The sequence below is a fragment of the Amphiura filiformis genome, chromosome 15 (genome assembly GCF_039555335.1).
Source record: "Amphiura filiformis chromosome 15, Afil_fr2py, whole genome shotgun sequence".
NCBI lineage: Eukaryota > Metazoa > Echinodermata > Ophiuroidea > Amphilepidida > Amphiuridae > Amphiura > Amphiura filiformis.
The window spans coordinates 23687462-23710300 of NC_092642.1; the positions used below are offsets into that span (position 1 = coordinate 23687462).

The window sequence follows — 22839 nt, forward strand, 5'->3', positions numbered from 1 at the left end:
TTTACGGTATCTTTCGATAGGCCTAAATAAAAAAGCCCTCATAGGCCTAAGCCCCTTCTCCTTTTTTTTTTTTCGAAAACCCGGACGAGAAACATGATTTTATTTTTCCTCGGCCTAATTAATGGTATGCTTTACGCCTAAATGACCCCCCGGGAAATGACCACGTACAAAGACATACCTCTAGCTCTGGCCTATAAACAGCTTCCGGCCTCTTGGCGATTGTCAATAAAAACATTAATTGATCGACTCATTGATCGATCAACAAATATTTATTTTTAAGGAAATTGGATTGCTTGCACAGTACAGGCGCACAACATTGAATTCAAATCTTCAATGCCGCATCCCTCCACGTTCAGGCCACGTTATATCAACGACGTGTGGGTGGTCTAGTGGTAAGCGCCCTTTAATTTCCCTCGCTTCTGAATTTGCACGATCGATTTGGCGGGAGTTGAGGAGGTTGGCAGTGCGTTGTTGTTTTGTTGGTGTGTGCTGTTCCGGTTGCTGCAAATTTCTCATCTTCCTTGGAATCCGGGCTTGAAAAATACCAAAATAATCACATTAATCATGTCAAACTCACTGACAGGAGGAGCTATAAAGGTAATAACAAATTTAAGTTGTTTTTTGTTAGTGTTTAGGGGCCTAATTTCGGTCTTGAAAGATGATAGGCCTGTTATATAAATAGGCCTATATTTATGTTATTGTGTAGGCTAACTGGAAGGACGTGGCGTAATTCTGAATCAGATAGGATAGCCTAAATGTTAATATTGAATCATGCATGCATTAGGCCGTGTAAAATTAATATTTTGGTTCTCGTCCCCTCCCTCCTCAATTTCTGGGATTTGTCAAATTTTTAAAATTTTTTTAGATTTTTCAATTTTTTAGACTTAAGTTGGAATGATTTATGAAATCTTCATACATATAAATAAGTTTATTAGAGAACAAGCATCACTTCCAAGTCTTTTTGTGGTACTCTAGGGGGTTTATCCCTCAGAATCTCACATTTGCAGATGATGGTGGATGCGATATCGCTATTTTTGACGTCGCCATTGGATTAACACATAATCATGAAATCTTCACAAACAATTCTAAATTTGTTATGTGGTGTCAAATCAAAATTATCTTACTCTAAAACCGTTGGGGTTCTGCAAAGTACCCCACTGCAAGTATGTTAATTGTCCATTTATAATCGCTAACCGTGTATTGTGAATGGGGCTGTCAGCCCTGTATCTTCGCCAGCCTCGTACGTCCGAATTGCGTGTCCTACACACTAAAAACTACGGGGTTATATTTTCCGTGGTCATTTTGAATTGACCACGTTTGGGGTTGTTTTGACCCTTCAAGGGGGTTGTACTGTTTTAATTTGACCACATTCACGAGGTCATTTTAGACACGACGAACGTGGTCAAAAACTTAGTGGTCATTTTGCCGATACCGTCGCGCATTGATATCAGTTTCAATCTTCCGCTTTGAAAATCTCAATTCATAAATGAGTTTAAACATGAGGTGCAATTAATGTTTGTTGATTAATAAATAAAACTCATTTTTTGACTGTAGTTACCCAATTTGTCAACTTTATAATGACTTGCATTCGGAACTATTTGCACACACGGTGTGCATCGGCTCACGTGGTCACATCAGCGCCATATTTGTTCTGATTGTGCAGCTCAGCGGATTGTCGTGTGTGCTTGTCTGCATGATGGAATATGAAAAGTTAGTTGAAAAGTGAGACTGCAAGGATGCATAGACCCTTGTCTATGCACGCAGATTCATTCAATTTCATGCTGTCGTGGCTGGTGTCTTGGCTGCAGTTGTTATAAGCTTATATCATGTAAGCTTATAATACGTGAACTGTCATAGGCGATGACTGACTGTGTGTGAGTGTGATACACAGATGCATTTTGCAGTTTGCTGTTTATGTAATTCTTTCTCTGTGCAGAAACACACTTATGTCCTGGTGGGACCAGCATGACCATAGGCCTACTAAAAACATCCAAACAACCCCTAAATGTGGTTATTGAGTAACCCTATAAAACAACCCTTTCAAATGGGTCATTTCATTTGACCCCGAAATGAGGTCATTAAGTAACCCAATAAGGCAACCCTTTTGAAGGGGTCATTTCATTTGACCCCGAAATGTGGTAATATTTTGACCCCAATGGGGTTACTATTTGACCAAATACGTAGTCATTGCAATGACCCGACCAATGGGGTCAAAATGACCCCGTTAGTGGTATGGTGTTTAGTTGATAACTATGCTGGGGTCAAAAATGACCCCGTTTGGGTCATTTTTTGACCCCGTAGTTTTAAGTGTGTATGCCGCCTGACATTTGAAAAAAAAAAAGGGCCTCATCGTTTCCTCGAGCACTGTTGGATGGAGAAGACCGAAAACTACTGACAATGCTAATTTTACATTGACAAAAAAAACAAAACAACAAAACACCTCCCTCCCTCATCAATTCATGAAAATCCTCTGGACGAGAACCAAAACATTAATTTTATACGGCCTTAGCAAGGGCGTCAATCCGAGTTGAAGGTGGGGGTGCAGTGGCGTGCCGTGGCGCTCCTACCGGGGGCTGAAGAAAATTCAATTTTGCCGCCCCTTCCTCAACAGCCCGAAAAGGTTGAACCAATTTTTTTTTTCCGGTTGTTGGAAAAAGTGAAGAGCAAAACGAAACAAAAAAAAAGGATTATAAAAGCAACACATTTTGATGTAGGCCTAAATTTTTTTTACTTTTTAAAATTTTGCCGCCCCTTCATCTTCAGCCGCCCCTTCGTTTTGGCCGCCCCCTGCTTTTACACCGGGGGGCTCGCGCACCCAAAGCCCCCCATAATACGCACATGGGGTGGGGACACAATAATTGGGAAATATGATCTGATCCGGAAGTGGGTAGGCCCGGGGGGGGGGGGGTACTCAGTACAAATGACCATACGGGGACGTGCCGCAAACATGGGTAGCATTTTCAGCCTTCTGGTATATCTAATAGGCCTATTTTATTGCATAAATTGTATCACTATGGTTTAGGGGAGTATCTCATGACTGGTTTCGAAATTATCTTTCTAAGGCCCCTCGTACTTGATTATCAGTTTCCTGTTTACCGCCCGCGTCCAAAATTGAAAATCTCAAAATAATTAATTATTTGATTTTTATTTCTAATTTTCTCCTTTAAAATAACTTTCAACTACTTCTACTTGCCATTTTCTGACTTTAATAATATCAACAATAATGATGAATGAACAAAGAGTACAACTCCACCTTCACTTATTTATAAAATCAAATATTGTTGTGAAATAATTAAATGCCCGCTCTAGTCAAAATGAGTCGATAGTTGCTTGTACTAGTTCAAACTAAATAAAGAAAATAAAAGATAATTAATAATTAATAATTAAAAGTCACCTCGTCCCTTTTTCAAAATTTTAAACAGGAAACTAATAATCAAGTGCGAAGGGCCTAATAGAAAACAATATGTTTTATATTAGGCCTACTCTTGCAAATCTCCTCACGAAATTGTTTCTTGTGGTGTTCCGCAAGGATCAATACTAGGTCCTCTTTTATTCATTCTGTATATGAATGACATCAGCAACACATCACAGATCTTAAATACAATTTTGTTTGCTGATGATACCACAGTTTTTTATTCTCACAAAGATGTGTCTGTATTATGTAAACGTGTAAACACAGAAATTAAAGAGGTTTCAAATTGGTTCAAAGCAAATAAATTGTCATTAAATGCAAATAAAACAAATTTCATGTACCTTGGTACACGTGCACAGACTAGTACTGTAATAAATAACAAAGAATTTGATATCATCTTGGATGGGTGTAAATTAAGTCGAGTTAGTGAAGCAAAATTTAACTTGGAAAAAACATGTTCAAAATATTTGTAAAATATGTACCAGAAATATTGGTGTACTAAACAAAGTTAAATTATTCCTGCCAAGAGACGCCATGTATAAATTATATTGTACTCTAATATTACCTTATCTTAATTATGGTTTATTATTGTGGGGAAATGCAAATAGAGAGCACATGAATAAAATGTACATACTCCAAAAACGTGCCATAAGAGTAATCTCCAATAGTGAGTATCTTCGTCACACTGAACCAATTTTCAAAATGTTTAAGGTATTAAATATCTTTGATATGTTCACTAAGGAAGTTGCTATATTTATGTTTAAAAGTATAATAACAAAATGTTACCTAGATCTTTTGAAAATTTCTTCCAGACTCATAAAGAAAATCATAACTATAATACACGGAATAGGAATGATTATAAAATACCTATCCACAAAATCAACAGTATCTGAACGGTTGGACCAAAAGTTTGGAATACATTGCCAAAAAATGTTAAAATGTCAGCAACCTTAGGTCATTTTAAGTCAAACTTGAAATCTGTTTTTGATATTTACAAGTAGAATTATGTTTATTCATTGATATGGTAACATTTGGTTAATACTACTGAATTTGATATGAATAATATTTATTATATTTAATTTTATGTATACCTTTTTATTACATGCCTATGACATTGTGGTGGGGTGTGAGTGTGAGGTGAGAAATCAAGTGTATTTTTCCCTTTAGGTTTTGGTATATTGTATTTTTTTTTCTTTCATTTTGTGTATCTGTGTATATATATTTAGGTCTTTCTTCTAAGTGTTTCAGGGGGCACAACATTTTACAGGCTTCTGCTTCTAGTTGTGTCTCCTCCATCTTGTTTTATCATGTTTTGTTATTTGTATGTTTTGGGATGGAAATAAATTTGATTGATTGATATATCAATGACCCCTTTTTCAAAGCCTATTTTGGTATATGAATGGGTCCTTTTTTCAAAATTGTCTCAAATTTTTCGGAAAACAGCCCAATTTTTCCTTAATCTAGCCAAAATTGTGCACCTGTTTATTTTCCTTGGATCTATATCACAGGTATACTGATAATAATTTGTGTGCCAGAACTGCCAACTGCACCTATTGAGGGATTCCTTCTCTCTCTCTCTCCCCACCATAGCTTTCTCTTTTCCTCTCCCTCTCTCCTTTCTTTCTCTCTTTTCCCCTGCACTGGGAGGGGAGGTGGGGCCCAAATCAGCAAATTTTGCCAGGGGGGAATTTCGCTCCCTGGTAAGTACACCAGTATTAGCATGAGACAAAAATATCTGTAGAATTCATGTGAAAAAACAAATTTGTATTTTTTTTTATCTGCACACAGGAACTTGCAGATAGTGGAAATTATACCAAACCAGTTGTTCAGCTCTTGGTAAGATTTAATTGCAATCCATTCTCAACCATTCTTAAAATTATTATGTGGTATTACTGGCAACTTCTTTTTACAGTACTTAGGCCTATATTATTAATTTTTATGTACCCAATTTTACAAAATACAGCTGCTAGTTCCAAAAACAAACAAAAAAACAAACAACCAGTCAAATCTTTCCTCAAAAAAGAGATACTGAGTATCACATTGAATTGAAAAAAACCCTCTCTTCATTATAAATATCACATTTCCACCTGTAGCGTTGTAACTAGAATTGGGATATTATATAATTTTGACTACTAAAGTACTAGTATCCTGTTTGAACTTTTAAAAAGCCTAACACTGCACCAGGAGGGCAACCCAAGCCAAATTTGTTGAGTACCCACCCTTCAAGTTTGCCAAAAACACTACTCAAACCTTTGTTCTAAAGATTTGGTCAACATGGTCACAGTCTCACTCACTCTCACAGAGAACATTAGCATCTATGGTCTCTTGCTGTATTTTGCCTACAATGTATAATTATGCATAAAGACCCATCTAAATAAGTACTTACATGTATAAGTATGTATATAATATGGTTACGGTTCGCTATCTCTAAGGACCGCTATCTCTAAGGTTCGCTATCCCTAAGGTTTGTTATCACTAATTACGAAAAAGGTCCACTATACCTAAGGTTCGATATCACTAATTTTGAAAAAGGTTCGGTATTCCTAAGGTTCGATACCACTAATTTTAAATAAGGTTCGCTATCTCTAATTTTAAATAAGGTCCGCTATCACTAATTTATTGAAGGTTCGCTATCTCTAAGGTTCGCTATCACTAATTTAAAATAAGGTCCGTTATCTCTAATTTTAACAATCCCGGTATCCCTAAGGTTCGCTATCTCTAATTTCAAATAAGGTCCGCTATCTCTAAGGTTCGCTATCTCTAAGGTTCGCTATCACTAATTTCAAATAAGGTTAAGCTATCTCTAATTTCAAACAAGGTTACGCTATCTCTAATTTATAATAAGGTTAAGCTATCTCTAATTTTAAATAAGGTTCGCTATCTCTAATTTTAATTAAGGTTCGCTATCTCTAATTTTAAATAGGGTATAGATAGCGGACCTTATTTGAAATTAGAGATATCGGACCTTATTTAAACTTAGAGATAGCGGACCTTTTTTAAAAATTAGAGATAGCAGATCTTTTTTAAAATTAGAGATAGCGGACCTTATTTAAAATTAGAGATAGTGGACCTTAATTAAGATTAGTGATAACGAGCCTTAGGTATAGCGCGCCCTAATCAAAATTAGTGATAGCGAACCTTAGAGATAGCGAACCTTAATTAATTAGGGATAGCGAACCCTAAATAAAATTAGTGATATCGAACCTTAGGTATAGCGGACCTTTATTGCAATTAGTGATAACGAACCTAGAGATAGCGAACCTTCAATAAATTAGTGATAGCGGACCTTATTCAAGATTAGTGATAGCGAACCTTATTTTAAATTAGTGATAGCAAACCTTATTTAAAATTAGTGATATCGAACCTTAGAACCAGCGAACCTTATTCTAAATTAGTGATATCGAACCTTAGAAATAGCGGACCTTTTTTTAGGTATAGCGAACCCTTTTCTCTATTAGAGATAGCGGGATTCTGATCTCCATAGACTTTACATGTTAGTGATAGTGAACCTTAGAGATAGCGAACCTTAGAGATAGCGGTCAGTTTATACATAAATGTAGATTATGATAGTACAATTCCAGTGATGCCTTAATGTTTTTTGCACTTAAATAAAATCACTTATATTTAGGCTTTGAAGAAGCTGAGCGCAAATACATGTTCTGGTAATGGTACAACAGACCGGTATCGTGTCTTGCTATCTGATGGCGTGCATAGCAACCCAGGTAGGTAGCCATTCTCAAAGTGTTGGTCCAAACGGACAATGAATCATATACGCCTGTGCATCTATTCAAAATCCTGTCAGATGAGAGTGAAAGATTGCACGGGCGTATGATACTTAATTATGTTTGGAAATACAATGCTCTCTTCTGTCAATTGATTTGCTCACAGAACCGTGATGATTGTGTTTATTATAAGTCAGAGCACAGCACAGATATACCATGATCATTATGCTAATTAAACTCATTGATGCCATATTGTTTTGAGAATCACACTAATTTAGGGTAAATTTCCAGAACCAGCTAATTACCACTAATTAAACTGATTGATGCCATATTGATTTAGAGAACCAGGATGTTGAAACCAAATAACTTTATGAGAGAATGATAGCTATGAGGATGTTTTGTAAGAGTCTGAAAACCGTGCTAATCATGCTAATTTAGTCCCTCAACCGCACTAATTATGCTAATGACTGCTAATGAAATTTTGAAATTTTAGCTGACAGAAAATAAGTTACCCGCCACTGGTGTGCGGACAGGTGCTATGCTACAGCCCTGGGCTGTTGGGAAATTTTTCAATTGGATGTGTATATACATGTAGTTGATGTTGTAAATTAGTTGTTTGACTTTGTACTTTTCTGTAGCTATGCTGGGTGTCCAGTTAAACAAGCTTGTTGAAGACAACGCCCTGGAGTTATTCAGTGTAATCCAGTTGGATAAGTTTGTGTGCAACCCTTTGCCAGATAACAGGTTAGTTAACTCGAAGTTTCTACCTGCAAAAGTAGGGCTAAAATTTGCCCTAAGATTTTGTGTTGTGGGGGTGTTTTCCTTTTTTCTGTATGCATATTACACAGTGGCGTACCGTGGCCGCTCATACCCCGGGGGCTCAAGAAAACTCAATTTTGCCGCCCCTTCCTCAACAGCCTGAAAAGGTTGACCCAATTTTTTTACGGTGGTTTGAACAAGTGAAGAGCAAAAAAAAAAAAAAAAAAAAAAAAAAAAGGATTATAGGCGCTACCGCCCTCAAAAGCAACACATTTCAGGAAAGTGCAGTCTCATGCCTGAAATAAATAAATATAAAAAAAATACAACTGATTCTATTTAATGTCTGGCCTCCTTGTTTTTGTCACCAAAAGGCAATATTTAAACTTTAATAAACAAAAATCATACTTTGTACATGTTTACCAAATATACTTTTAAAAATGCTTGTGGATCGATCAAGAATTGAGGCCATTGACATCCTGACAAAAAGCGACCAGATTTTCTGAATTAAATATGTTTGTTTTTTGTGAATCCTCTTGCTTTCAGGCGTGTCATGATCGTATTAGAAGTTAGCATCCTACAGCCAGGTAGTCAAGTTGGCAACAAAATTGGCCTCCCAATACCTCTCCATGTAGCAGTTGCACGGCCGGTAGGTGCATTATCTCCAAATCCACAACAAAAAGGTGGGTATTTATACTACAATCCCGGTCATAATTGTTCGAACACTTTAACATGAGTGCTGCAAATATGCCCCCCATTCCCCGATCAATGTTGGTAGTTGTTTATTTGGCCATGCACCCTTCAATTCAATCTTTCTACTGTGTGGCGCATAGGCGCGACCTTTGTCCCACAAACGTCTATTAATTTGGGTTAACCACGACCTTCCATGATATACCAGGTTCAACAGCAACTTAACCGAAGGACGACCTTGCTACCATTTACCATATCCGTTCAGACTGTAGCATTATTCACACGAGTAGGTGATTGGTATTACAAAGAGTGGAACAATATAATAGTTTTTATGCGCTGAAACGTAAAGTATAGTAACTGATATGTTTTCTGTAGTTCATCCAAAGACAAATATAAGTAACAGTAATCACTATTTGTTAAAATAAACAAAAAAGCAGCATATATAATCATGCCACGTAGTAAAATTTTTATAAAATCATACCCGCTGAAAACTGGAATCAACCAAAATATCCTATGTGGAGAACAGCGTTCAATAACCTTGAGTTTACCTGACCTGACAAGCAGAGAAATTTTGACCTGAAAACTTACTGAAATATCTTACCGTTATCAAATTGAAACTGATGGTGGAGCTTATAGTTTACTTATTGAAGTAAACTAGGGTAAATTTAGTTAATATAAAATGTTAACTAGGTTCAGACACCTCTGCATATTTGCTGCGACACTGCAATCCTTTTCCAGGGCAGTTTTTCTGCAGAGAGCTGCTGGTGCACTGCGAGACTAGCTCAGTCCTATGCAAGGTCGCGTGTTTTGTGGTAGGGGTGATTTTGTAGTATTTTTAGTACAAAAAAAAAATCGGTCGGTGTATATAACAGCCATCAAAATTCACGAAAAAAATACACGAAGTGTACAAATATATATGAAATCCATATCCACCCCTGCATAAATTGTGACTATTACCATTTTCCCGATTTTAACACTAAACCGCCGACGGCTGTTGCTGGTCCTATAGCGTAGCATGCAGGGGTTTGTAGAGGTCATCTGGTTTAATACGGAGTGGAATAGGAAAAATGGACCGATAGTTTGTAATGTAGAGACATCCAACATTGATTGATGGGGAAGGGGGAGGGCTGTAGTAGTAGGAACGGGTTCAGACTTTACACCAAAGAAAGCTAAATTTCAGTACCGTACAAATGTATGTTAAGTATAACTAAAATACGGGTTAAAACAATCCTACTTTTACACAAGTGTTCGAACGACTTATGGCCGGGATTGTAGGTCTACTAATTTTTTAAATTTATTTATTTGTTTGTTTGTTTGTTTGTTTCTATTTAGAGAGTCCCTGGACCTAATTTGATTGATTTTAAATGATTTTCAAAAAAATCACAAGTTTGTATCCAAAAGGGGCAGATTGTAATTTGTGTTCATGTTCACTTCATAATCTTTTAAGAATCTTAACTTGCATTGGTTTTGTACACATTTCTATATTTTCAATAGATTCTGAAGTGACCGTAAAGTTATACGGTGTGCAATAAGTGCATGAGTGGTTGCCCACTTCTTTGTCAGAATACTGACTACACTGGGCTATTGGAATAAGAACATGTTCTTGTACCAAATTATAAGTTGTACATTGCTTTTTACTTCATCAAAATTGACAGAATTTTGACAAAGTTATGCCAATTTATTAGGAATGTTCGAAATTATGCATGTTTGTACCTCCAGAAGAATTTTTTGATGGCATGTGATTACATGGTGGAGTGGGTTTAGGGGTGTGTGGGTGGGGTGGGTGTGTGTGGTTTGGTTTTTATGGTCCACATGCATGAGGTGGGTTTGTGTGAACATACTGGGTGTGGGCCTATGTGTTTCTATACACCGATGCCTACCCTGACACCCCGAACACACACCCACAACACGATCAATAACCTTCCTCTTCCGGTACAAGTATTACCCTTTTATTACATAAATTAACATAACATAACTTGGTTAAATATGCCTCTATTTTGATGCAGAAAAAGCAAAATGCAGCTTACATTTGGGTGCAGCCAATTTAGTGTTTCTTTGCACTTTTGCACATCTTTCTACGCCAGGAAGGTATATGTAAGGGAAGGGGCAATCACTTATTGCACACCATATACACATTTGCCCCTTTTTGATACAAATTGTAATAAAGGGAAAAAATAAATGAACCACAAATGATTGTCAGCACATGGCTCTAGGTCAAGGGACTCTCAAATAAAAATAAGATAAAATCACAAAAAAAAATAAAAAAATTTTTAGTATACACAACAGTGTCACTTTTGAAAAATGAAATGGCACTAGCCAGGGTTCTAGCGGTCCTTGAAAGTCCTTGAATTTGAAAACACCTTTTCAAGGCCTTGAAATTTGGGGAGTGGAGAGGACTATCACTTTTATTAATATTGTGCCGCATGTAGAGCCAAATCATGATTTTTGTGTTGTGGGAAGTCCTTGAAAATCATGCTTTTGGACCTTGAAAAGTCCTTGAATTTTAAAGCCTTCAAGGGGCAGCTTATGTGAATATATGTGACTGTAAGTTGGGACATTAGTGACGTGTATTATTTTTCGCCAATTATAAGCACTCCTATAGGTAACACCAGGAGCAGGTATTATACTCTAAAGATTTGCCTAATGGTGCTATGGGCTCCCTTGACATAAGTGGAATTTTACACACAACCTACATGTAAAAGTGCCCTCCCGTAATATTCCCACCAGCAAAAGAAGGACACAGAACTTAATTCTTGTTTGGATTTTAGAGGAGGGAGCTCTATTTGCACATGAAATTTACAGTAGGCCTATACTGATTTTGGCACAGCTGTTGTCATTTTACTATAAATGGTAGAATTCAGGTAATCTGCATGTTTTCTAATTGTTTGTGTTCATTATCTAGGAGGATCTGTCGTTGCACAGAGACCAGCTGGAATGCATCAATCAAGTGATTATCGGGGTGATTTTTGGGGTAAGATTTCTGCATTTGGTCATATGTGTACATCCATATCAAAATGATGCACTTGTCGGCTGCTACATGTGTCTCATTTCACATAATAACTGGGAATAAATACCAGACTCATTTCCAGTGGGGGTCACTTTATATCATCCCCAAGTCACATGGCTTATTAATACAGAGAACATTCCATAACCATGTCACTTGGGGATGATTTGAAGTGACCTCCACTTGAGATGAGTCTGGTATTTATTCCCAGTTATTATGTGAAATGAGGCACATGTAGCAGCCGACAAGTGCATCGTTTTGATATGGATGTACACATATGTCATATTAATTAAGTTGGTATGGAAAAAAACCACTTTACAAATTGAGAGAAAAGTCATCAATTTTGATTCAAATTAATGTAACTTTTATTCTATACATAGTCCAAATCTGAGACACCAATATTCGTCTCAGGTCCAACTGATATGAAATAAACATATTTAATAACTTTACTTTATAAGGATGCATAATATGTTGACATTAAATATACAGGGTGTGTATGAATTATACAGGGTGTAAAAAAACATCACATTTTTGTTTCTAGTTCTAACATACCCAGTTTATTTTTTTCTCTGTAAGTAAAAAACAAGATCTTTGGTTACAAGTGATATTTCGTTAGTTTAATGTGTTATTGATTGCAATACCTGTGAATTTTGAGACGCCCAATAGTTGGACTTTTCCATATATGATGCAGCATTGTTTTGACCCCTCGTTTTTTCGTAAACTCTATGGATAATTAGCACTTGAATTAAACAATTAATTCATGAGAACTTTGGTTGCAAATGATATTTCATTAGTTAAATGTATTATTGATTGCAATACCTGTGAATTTGCAGACCACTAAGAGTTAACTTTTCCAGATATGACACTCTAAATTTAAAAAAGCATCATTTTGACAATTTGCATGTAAACTCTATGGCTGCACCTCCGCTGAGTCCACCCCTGACTACTTGGGCATTTAGTGATCTATAGCCAAAAGTCAAAATTTCAGCCACATTTAATGCAAATTGACAAAATGTTGGCAGATTTTGAACATTTTGGTTACAGCTAGGCAAAATTGGACTATTTTTTCGGACAAAAACAGGGGTAGACATAAGGAGCAATAACCTGCTGCCTGAAGGCCAGCTGGGAAGGTTTCGGGCTGGCCCAAGGGCAAATCCACTGGCCCAGATTCTACTTCATTGTGTTTGGTATATTATAATGATTATAATATAATAATAATATTGTAACATAATTTTATGTTATAATTTCTTAATTATGCCAAAATTCCAACTGGCCAACTGGGCCATCCAGACGGAAATCTCCTGGCGTTACAAGAAAACTACTGGCCAGGGCCAGTGGCTAAATGGACCCCTGACAAAAATTGGGAATAGTTTGATAAGTGACCCATATACCAAATATTAGACCCTTGTTTGTGGCACATCCCTGTATGGTCATTGTATTGAGTACCCCCTTCTCCTGGGGAATGGGGAATAATTACACATAACGGTACAAACTATAAAGTCAAACTCGAATCCATCCTTTAGTTCCCTGCTGATCAGTTGGAACAGATATTATTGTTAACATTGACATGATTGAAATCTTTGGTTCTTTTCAGCTCATAAAATTGCTGCAAGTGGAAATGCATCAAAGAAGAGTAGCCTCCTACAAGATATGTCTCAACAGCTTACCTGCAGCATATGCCTGGATCACTACACAGTTCCCAAAACTGTCACCCCATGCTTGCATACATTTTGCCAACAATGTCTTCAAGAAACTATAGACACTACTGCTAAATCTAGTGGGGCTACAGGAAAGTTTCCATGCCCAAAATGCAGAGGAAATGTTGAATTTGACTGTCCAGACTTACCAAGTAAGAAAAATGCAGCAGAAAAGCAATTTCAAACAAATTTTGACATTCAGAGTCAACTAGAAATGATCAAAAACAAGATCGCCAGTGGATGCTCCAAACACGAAGGTGAAATGCTGATATTTTTCTGCCAGTCATGTGATCAACTCATCTGCGTGATGTGTCTTGGGGAGATGCATCGGTACTGCGAGTTTATTACTGTTAAAGAAGAAGCAGAGTGTCTTCGTGCTGAATTTGAAAGTGAGCGCAAGGAACTTACAGATAAAGAAGAGCTGTTGTCACAACATAAGAGCAATTTAGCAGAACTTGAGAAAACTTTGAGAAATGCTACTGACATGATTGAATGCCTTGATTCTTGCAAAGCTGAGATCAAAGATTTCATATCTGAAGTAGAGCAGAAGAAACAAACCTCAATAGAAAATATCAAGGGCATCCAAGAGTATCCAGACAAGAGCGAGAGACTAATTCAACTCATGAGCGGAACAGATGACTTGAAACTTTTACTAGAAAGAGAGACAGTTTCAAATTTACGTCAAGAACTGAAGAACACCGATTGTGCTCCTACCACAGAAACTCTACCTTCTTGGGATCGCTTGGATAAAATGTTTGAGCGCTTATTATACAGTGTGACAGATTTACACCAACAAAAGGCTCAAGAAGAGGTTCAAGAAGAAGAGGTTCAAGAAGAAGAGGCTCAAGAGCATAAATGGGTAAAAGAACTATTTTTAAAAGATGGTTGTCTTTCCACTTTCTGCAGTTCAGTTAGAGAAAGGATTGCTGATTTTTTTTTTTTTTTTTTAAAAAGCTTTACAAATTTAGAAGTAAGATTTTTTTAAATTTAAATCTGATTTTTGTCAGTCAAGCTTGGATCATAGCTGCACTATGGGTACATTTATGTATTTGTGGTATCAAACAACTTGTACAATAGGTCAACAATGAAAAATCTTGTATCCCATGAACAGTTTTAAATCCAATTGCAACCATTATGTTTTGATGAGTCCAAGTGTGTGAAAGTATTTGATCCAAAACACAATAATGATAAAATTGGATGCTTTACGCTCAAATTGTCACTCAAATCTAGAATGTGGTTGATGTAAAATCTTAAATAAATCATGTGAATATTAGAGGGAATAAAGTTATAAATTCATAAGTATTTGCTTGATTTTCAGGTTGTGGAACTGAAGAAAGTGAGTACGGTAGCTGCAAGCAATAAGAGACCAAAGGGTAAGTTCATAAAAGTGCAGTAAAATTTTGTTTAGAAAACTTTTGACCCCTTCTGGTCCCAGGAAATCCCAACAAAAATTTTTTCCAGGGGGCATGGGGGAAAAAGGACTAATGTGTCATGTTAGCTCTCAATCAATAAGACGTTCAACTATGGTGCAGGACGTTGCGGGTTTGAACCATGGTGGTGGTTTACTGCGTTCTTGTGTAAAAATTGTGTTGGCTTGATATTCTTCAAGGAACTTGCAATGCCGACTATTGAATATTGTCTTGTTGTAACCTGTAAGAAACTTGATTGTGGATTCTTAGCTGCAAATCCCTGTGTTGTTTAATGGTTTATGGAATAATGTAGGGTGGTAGTGAACAGTGCAGTGACAACCTGTAAAGTTTGCTGATGAGGCTTGTGGATCAATGTCTATGCGATGTGCTTGTGCATAGCACACTATAAATCACTGCGTTTTCTTTTCTTTTTTGATTTTATATTTTATTTGATAATCCAGGCAAGCAAAGAAACAAAAAGCAAAGAGCAAAGTCATTGATCATAGTGGAAGTGAGGCCGTGGGATGTGATGGTTGCTGGTGATTTTGGGATTATGACAGCTGCTAGATTAGATGGTATAGCATGGGGAGATGGTAAGTACACACATGCCCACTGCCAGGCCCATAGGCAGGGGTGTGACGCACCCCCACAAAAAATGACAAAGGCCCAAAAAGTCCCCTTTTTTTACCCAAAAATTCCCATTTGCAAGCGTAGGGAGCAAAAAATAGGTTTTTATGCCTTTTTGGTCCAAAAATGTCCAAATCCGACCCCCATGTCCAAAGAGGTCCAAATTTTGACAAAAAAGGTCCATATTTTCAAAATCAGCACCCCCCAAATAAATCCAGGCTACGGGCCTGCCCACTGGATCTAAGCATTGGGTGTGGACCAGTGTCTTAGCTTTGCAGATATTGAGCTATTTGAATCAAATTTTGTGTCCAAATTTGACTTGACAAATATCAAGCACATCAGACATATCGAATTGCATTTTGAATACAAGGAATGTCCTTCCGATGTCAAATAATTTTAATTTTTTGAAATTTGCAATATAATACACATTTTATGGCAAATGATTACAAATTGATATTTTTGAAATTTAATAGTCCTGAAAGTAAATTATATAAATCTAATGATATGTACTTAAAGTTTATGTAGCTGGAATGAAAAGCTGTCTATCATATGAAAATTTTGACCTTTTGTATTGAATATATCTAGTTGTTCCCCCCCCCAAAAAAAAAAAACAAAAAAATTTAGGTCTTTTGGGGAAAAAATGTATATCTTCAATATGAACGGTCAAAATGTTCAATTGATTTTCATCCCAGCTAATTATGTATACTTTAAGTTCACAGCATTAGATTTATAAAGTTTACAGTGAGCGTGTTTATAGTGGGAGCAGATGTGCGGTACATTGCAGTATAATTTCTATTCCGTCAGAAATTATCCGGATACTTGCCTACTATAAACACTAGCAGTATATGTATGTACGGTACATCGATATCCTTCTCAACCGAAGGATATTGTCGCGAGATATTTGCACTATAAACACACCAGTATAAATTGTGTGCGGTATTGCGGAAGTAGGAGCTTCTTCATGATGTGTGGAATGCGCACAGGACATTCGGAACGATTTTCACCCCCCTTAAGAGTTATCAAAATAGAAGCTACATGTTTGCCGCCATGATCATATTGTTGAATGGGCTGTTTATAGCTCGCGCCACAATATTTACACATTCCCTGTGTGACCTCGGGGTCATTGTAAATGTACGATAATGTTAGTTATTGGTATATATTTGTGCGGTAACTGCAAGTGTCTCACTATAAACAGCAAGAGTATCGGTGTATATATACAAGGAATATCGTGTACGGTATACACAAAATGCGGTATATTCACTATAAACACACTGTTTGAGGACTGTTAAATATAAAAAATATCCAATTCTAATAATTTGCCATAAAATTTGTATTATTTCGCGAATTTCAATGTCTGATGTGCTCTCAGGTCCCACAAAAATAAGGTGCAAACGTTGCTATCCGATTCCTTAAGTAAGATGTATTGTTTCGCACATTCTTTTTTTCACAGGTAAACTTGTGCCAATGGACAATGGAATGAAGAAGTTACAAATGGAATGTGTGGTGGACGACAACAAGGTGAGTCACTTTGTAATACTTTACTAAAAGTAATTAAAAAAAATATGACTTAAAAACATAAAGCTGGAAAAATCTAGTGGGGAAAAAAAGAAGATAGTGGGTCTCAGACCTTGCTTGTCTGACACATGTGCACTAACCGATTGAGTCATTGGGGCAACTCCATGTCTTTGATATGTGAAAAATATTACGATTAAGGACACAGCTGTGTAAATAATAATTTCAATTATTTTAATTTTTTGCCCCTACACAAATGTGGGGCTTATATTATCATCAAAATGTTTGTTTGGCTGTCTGCCTGGGTGTGTTTGTCTGCCTGGTTGTTTGTTTGGCTACCCGGGCAGAAGCAAATTCATTAATCCACTGTCCAGCTCAAACGTAATAACTGATCAACTTCATTATTATGTTTTCAGGGTTATTAGGAGTTAAGAAAACCTAATAATGATAATTTTGGATGGCTTATTTCGCATGATACCATAACATATCGGATTCGTCATACAAATATCGAACTCGCCGTTGGCTCGTCCGATAATTTTATGACTCATCCGATATGTTATGGTATCATGCTCAGCCAGCCAATATTATATCAAACTTGGTATGGTGATAGGATATGGTGTGCTGTATAGTTTTTTGTATTGTTATTGGCATATTTATGAATATTAATGAGCTTATTTGCATATTTTGCCAAGATTTTCATTAATCCACACTGCAGCTTAAACGCAATAACTGACCAACTTTAAACTTAGTGTGGTGATTGGATATGATGGTATGATGTACTGTATAGTTTTGTGTCATGTTATTTGCATATTTATGAATATTAATTGGCTCATTTGCATATTTTGCCTACATTTTTTTCAGAGGAAAAAAACATTTATTCAAGTTAAACTTTAAACAGAGGTAAACATTAATCATACACATGATACGCAATGATATTACATGATACACATGATGAAATATAATTTCATATACACAGAGAAGCTCTCACACAACGCTATGCAAGTACAGAACCTCACATGAGGTTCTGCCACTACACATCACCATGCAAAAACCACTCCGCGTGTATGAGGGTCTAAATCTAAATCTTATTCTCTACAGAGTGAATTGAAAATACCCCATCTTTTGTAAAATATACCAATATTATTATTACATACGGTATGTAAATATATTTTTCTAATTTATAATGATTTGCAATTCGTTCTTGAAAATGTGGATCGAAGGGTTATTTTCTTTCATTTTCATTTTATATATATGAAATCTGCATAAAATTAGAATCAAATCCAAAACAATATAGCTAGGACCAACGCCAAAAAGCAGATTATCTTTTTTCCAAGAGAGGTTTATATTAACTTTGTTTTCGATCCACCTTTTCACATCATCCCAAAATTTCTTAACCACATGACAATCACAAAACATATGAATCATAGTTTCACTCACCTCCAGACAGAAGGTACACAGACTGGAATCTTTTATCCCTATTTTAAATAAAAATGCGTTTGTACCAAGGATTCTGTGAATTATTCTGAATTGAAACCACCTGAGTTTAGTACTTATTGTACATTTGAAGGGTGTATTAAAATAACATGCCATCTTGAAGGATCAAATGTAGCTTCAAGCTTTTCTTCCCATTTTGTACATATTTACTTAACAATTGGTTTTCTCGAAACCAGAATATTGTACATTCTTCTAGAACCCTTTCTATCTTTAAAGAGGACATCAAAGTGAAATGGAATAGTAGGGTAAACAAGAGTATGAATCACCAGGTTTGTCAAAGAATTTTGGAAATGACTTTTTGATCGCCAATATTACATATACACTGGGCTTTTATATTGCGCCATTTCATTTAGACCACAGCGCATAATAATACGACAACAACATAATATTTACAAGCAAAAACAATTATCAACAATCTGAGTGAAAAAGTTACTATTGAAAGAGATGTGTTTTGATACCTTTTTTAAAACTGTGTAATGAGCTGGAAGTTCGGTTACTGATGGGTAATTTATTCCATAAACCTGGTGCTGCGAGCAAAAAACATTTATCAGCGGCAGAGTTGAGAGATTACACCACCGTACTCAACAAAATTTGTGCGAACATGAAAAATACTCATAAAATCCTCCAGCGAGAGGAATTCCCCTCTCTCATTTTGCCTACATTTTCATTAATCCACTCTGCAGCTTAAACGCAATAACCAATCAACTTCAAACTTGATATTGTGATAGTATATGCTGGCCTGATGTGCTGTATAGTTATTAGCATATGCATATTAATGAGCTTATTTGCATATTTCATATTATTTGTACAAACCTTTGTTATTTACACACTTTTTTACACAATTCTAGTTTATCATTTGTGACACGATCTGGTCCATGGGGGCCAAAGGTGCCAAATTTGAAACTGAGATAAAGATAAAACTATGGAGTAAAAAAACAATAAAATGCATAAGAAAATAGACATCAAAAAACTTCATAACTTTAGAACCATGTATGCTAGACCTTTGGTGTTTTCAGTAAATGATAGTCTATTGTATGTATAATTATAATAATTACAGTAACTCAATTTTCAAAAATGCCTCCTTTGGCCCCCATGGACCAGATCGTGTCACATTTTTAATCACTCAATATAAACCTGACATTTTGTCTTGTTTTTCAAAAGTTGAAAAATGTTTTAAAAAAATGCTTTGTGTGTGCTGCTAAAGCATGACACTTCAAGGTACGAAGTGAGTCAATACTACCAGAGTTTAAAACAGCATAATTATAATGAAATCAGACATCTTCTTTTAAAGTAATTTATTGGGTAATTAAAGCCATATTGTAACATTTGTTGAGGCAGATACCCTCAAGTTTTGTCAAAATTCTGAGTTTTCCCTGCAAAAATGATTTCGGGTGTTGTATTTGTGGCAAAAAATATGGAATATTTAATATAATGGTGTGTCCTGTACGTTTGTTTAGTTCATACATGATGCAGTCATGTCTACAGTAGAATTCACCACGAACTTTGCAGGACTTAAACCCCATTAAAAGCTATTAAACCAAGATAACACTCATTGAAAACAGCTCAACTGATTAAATCAGATCTTCTCTGGCTGTGCACATGTGTCTGTTTTATATGTGCGGTATCGCAATGAGCTGGTATTATAGCTTCAGTTGGGTAACCGATTATAAAGGAAACGCAAGGAAACAATGGTATGTGGACCTGTGTTCACCAAATGAGACAATGGTCTGCTTTTTGTTAACCAGCATTCTTGAAAATGAGCAACATAATGATTGTTGACTTAACACGGTTTGGAAATAATTTCTTCATATTTTTGGTGTTATCTGTCGCTTACATATCCTTCCTAAAACACCAAAGTACGCATATTTCCAAACATCTAAATTAGCTAAAAATTTAGGACATGTTACAAAACTATATTTTCTAGAATTTTAGAAGAGTACTTTTAATATTGGCCGGTTATTTTTCACACAGCAACGTTAACTAGGCAATGTACTATTACCTATAACATACACTAAAACACCAAAGTACGAATATTTCCAAACATCTAAATTAGCTAAAATTTTAGGACATGTTACAAAACTATATTTTCTAGAATTTTAGAAGAGTACTTTTAATATTGGCCGGTTATTTTTCACACAGCGATGTTAACTAGGCAAATCCCCATACTTCTAACGTACGCTATTTGTAGAGGTCACACGTCAATGGTAAGAGCACTGTGTATTGTGTATAGGAAAACGGACAGTAACTGCAGTATGACAATTGAACTATTAGTCAAACTGTCAAATGCATACTAGATGTTGACACTGTACGTACATTATGGTTTACGGGAGGGTCATAACACATCAACAGGTCCGACCTTGGTCTTGATCAATGGAGTGACATGCATTGGTGACATCGACGCTGGAATGAAATTGCAACTTCTTTGCTTTACCTCAATTTTTTGACTCAAAATTAAGGGAACAACTGGGATGTTTCACAGTAATTTGAGGAAAAGATTAATACAAATCTATTTTTTGATGGAAATGTTGCAATTGCAATATGTCTTTAAGAAAACCAATAGAACATTTAGGATTGTGATTAAATACAAAGTGATGTTCCAATTAATGAATTTGTGTTTTCTGTATCGGTTTTGTTTTGTTACATTTGTAGGTCAACATGGAAGAGCTAGAAAGGGATCTCAATGCTTGGGTGGAATATGTACATTCTGATGACCCTGATGCTTTCAGCAAGCTGCCCAAATAATACCAGATTGTGCCAAGTCCCTGAGTACAGATTAGGTACAAATATATAATAGCAAGACCAACAGAATCAGGGTTGCCACAATTAAATTCAATTGATTTAACCCACAATTTAATTTTTTACCATTTTTGATAAATATAAGTTAATTTCAAGTAGTAATTTGTGCTTGGCAAAACCAGTAAGTTTTTACTTACTTAATATTTTGTCCATCTCGTCAGGACTTCATCAGATATGAGCATCTGATCCACTTTCCCGGGAAACTGGCTTCCAGTTTTCAGTAGTAGGGGAAGGTGGGGCATAACGGAACACCTAACTATGAGGATGCTCTGTGACGTCACCATAAGTAATATGACTGTAAAAATTATATGTTCAGTTGAAGATTGTATTTACCTTTAATATACCATTAACCAATATAACTTGAATCTTACAATTTTTTATAAAAATGAAGAAATATTTTCAAAAAAATAAATCCGTTTTGCCCCACTATCGGGGCAAAACGGAACCCCCAATGGGGCAAAACGGCACCCTGTGTGTAAACTTATATCAGTAGTTCCATCACTGTCCATCGGTATAGGCCCTAGGCCTAGTTATATGTAGGCCTATATTCAGTTACAATATTAAGTGGGCCATCTCTGTGGAGTGAGTGGTTAACTTCTTATAGACCTAGTAGGCCTATAATATGTATGACCAATATTTGATTAGAAAGAAATATTAAGTAGACCTACCCATCTCTGTGGAGTAAGTTAACTTGTAATCATTAATTCTATCTGTAGGCCTAGTTTAATATGCCTATGTTTCAGCGAAGTGTTTACCATGCTCGAGTAGGCCCCTAGATAACGCCTACCCTTCCTTGAGTGAAGACGTATTATGTCCAATTGGGGCAAAACGGAACCCATCTGTGGGGCAAAGCGCCCGGGCAAAAGCGGAACCCTGTTCCGTTATGCCCCACACTAGGGGTTCCGTTTTGCCCCATACCCGATTTTTAGGAATAGGTTGCATGCATAATACATTGTAGCATATAGCCCATGCAGTACATACAGCTCAAAGCTAGTACCTTAGTGTTTACAATATACACAATTATTCGGGAATCCGATATTAATGAAGTAAAATTTCAGCACATTAAACATCTTCATATCTTACGTCAGACAGGCTGTAATTTTTTGACTCGATCTTGCTCGGATGTCAGTAGGTTGTTTCAGATCAAATTTTTGTTTTAAATCTGCGTGGCCATACTTGTGTTCCTCAATATAATTTGCATAGACGGCGGTATTGCCAAGGCCTATTTTTCCCTGTGGGTCCGTTTTGCCCCTGGGGGTCCGTTATGCCCCACCTTCCCCTATTACTTCCAGTCTTCAAAAGTGGGTCTTAGGAAATAAGTGCCTTCCTCTCTATTCATGGTCTTGGTCCCCCTCTATCTGACGAGATGGACAAAATATTAAGTAAAAACTTACTGGTTTTGCCAAGCACAAATTACTACTTGATTTGATATCCAAACCTGATGAATCTATTCACTGAAGTTAGATTGACTGTTTTACTTCATTTCTTATGCTTCTACAACTTTTGAATATAATTAAAATACCTCTGTGAGGCAGACCTGCCAACTGTCCCTCATTTTGAGGGACTGTCCCTCATTTGGGTTTTCTAAAGTGAAAAAGAGGGACAGTCCTGCTCGCTGAAAATTTCAGTGATGGCAAATTTGAATGTAAGAACAGCAGAAAATGATGCAAATTTCACTTAAAAAATTTGCTATAGCATTCTCCTTAGTCTATTGTGATAA

General features: G+C 36.3%; 1 protein-coding gene across 1 annotated transcript; it reads left to right on the forward strand.

Annotated features, from left to right (window-relative positions):
* Positions 1 to 324: 324 nt before the first annotated feature.
* LOC140171415 (uncharacterized) lies at positions 325 to 21097 on the forward strand. The gene is made up of 11 exons (XM_072194672.1): positions 325 to 597; positions 5201 to 5248; positions 7041 to 7134; positions 7773 to 7878; positions 8437 to 8573; positions 11483 to 11551; positions 13179 to 14140; positions 14600 to 14654; positions 15152 to 15283; positions 16768 to 16835; positions 20973 to 21097. The coding sequence occupies exons 1-11, from the start codon at positions 565 to 567 to the stop codon at positions 21063 to 21065; spliced, it is 1797 nt and encodes a 598-aa protein (XP_072050773.1). The 5' UTR covers positions 325 to 564; the 3' UTR covers positions 21066 to 21097.
* Positions 21098 to 22839: the final 1742 nt, after the last annotated feature.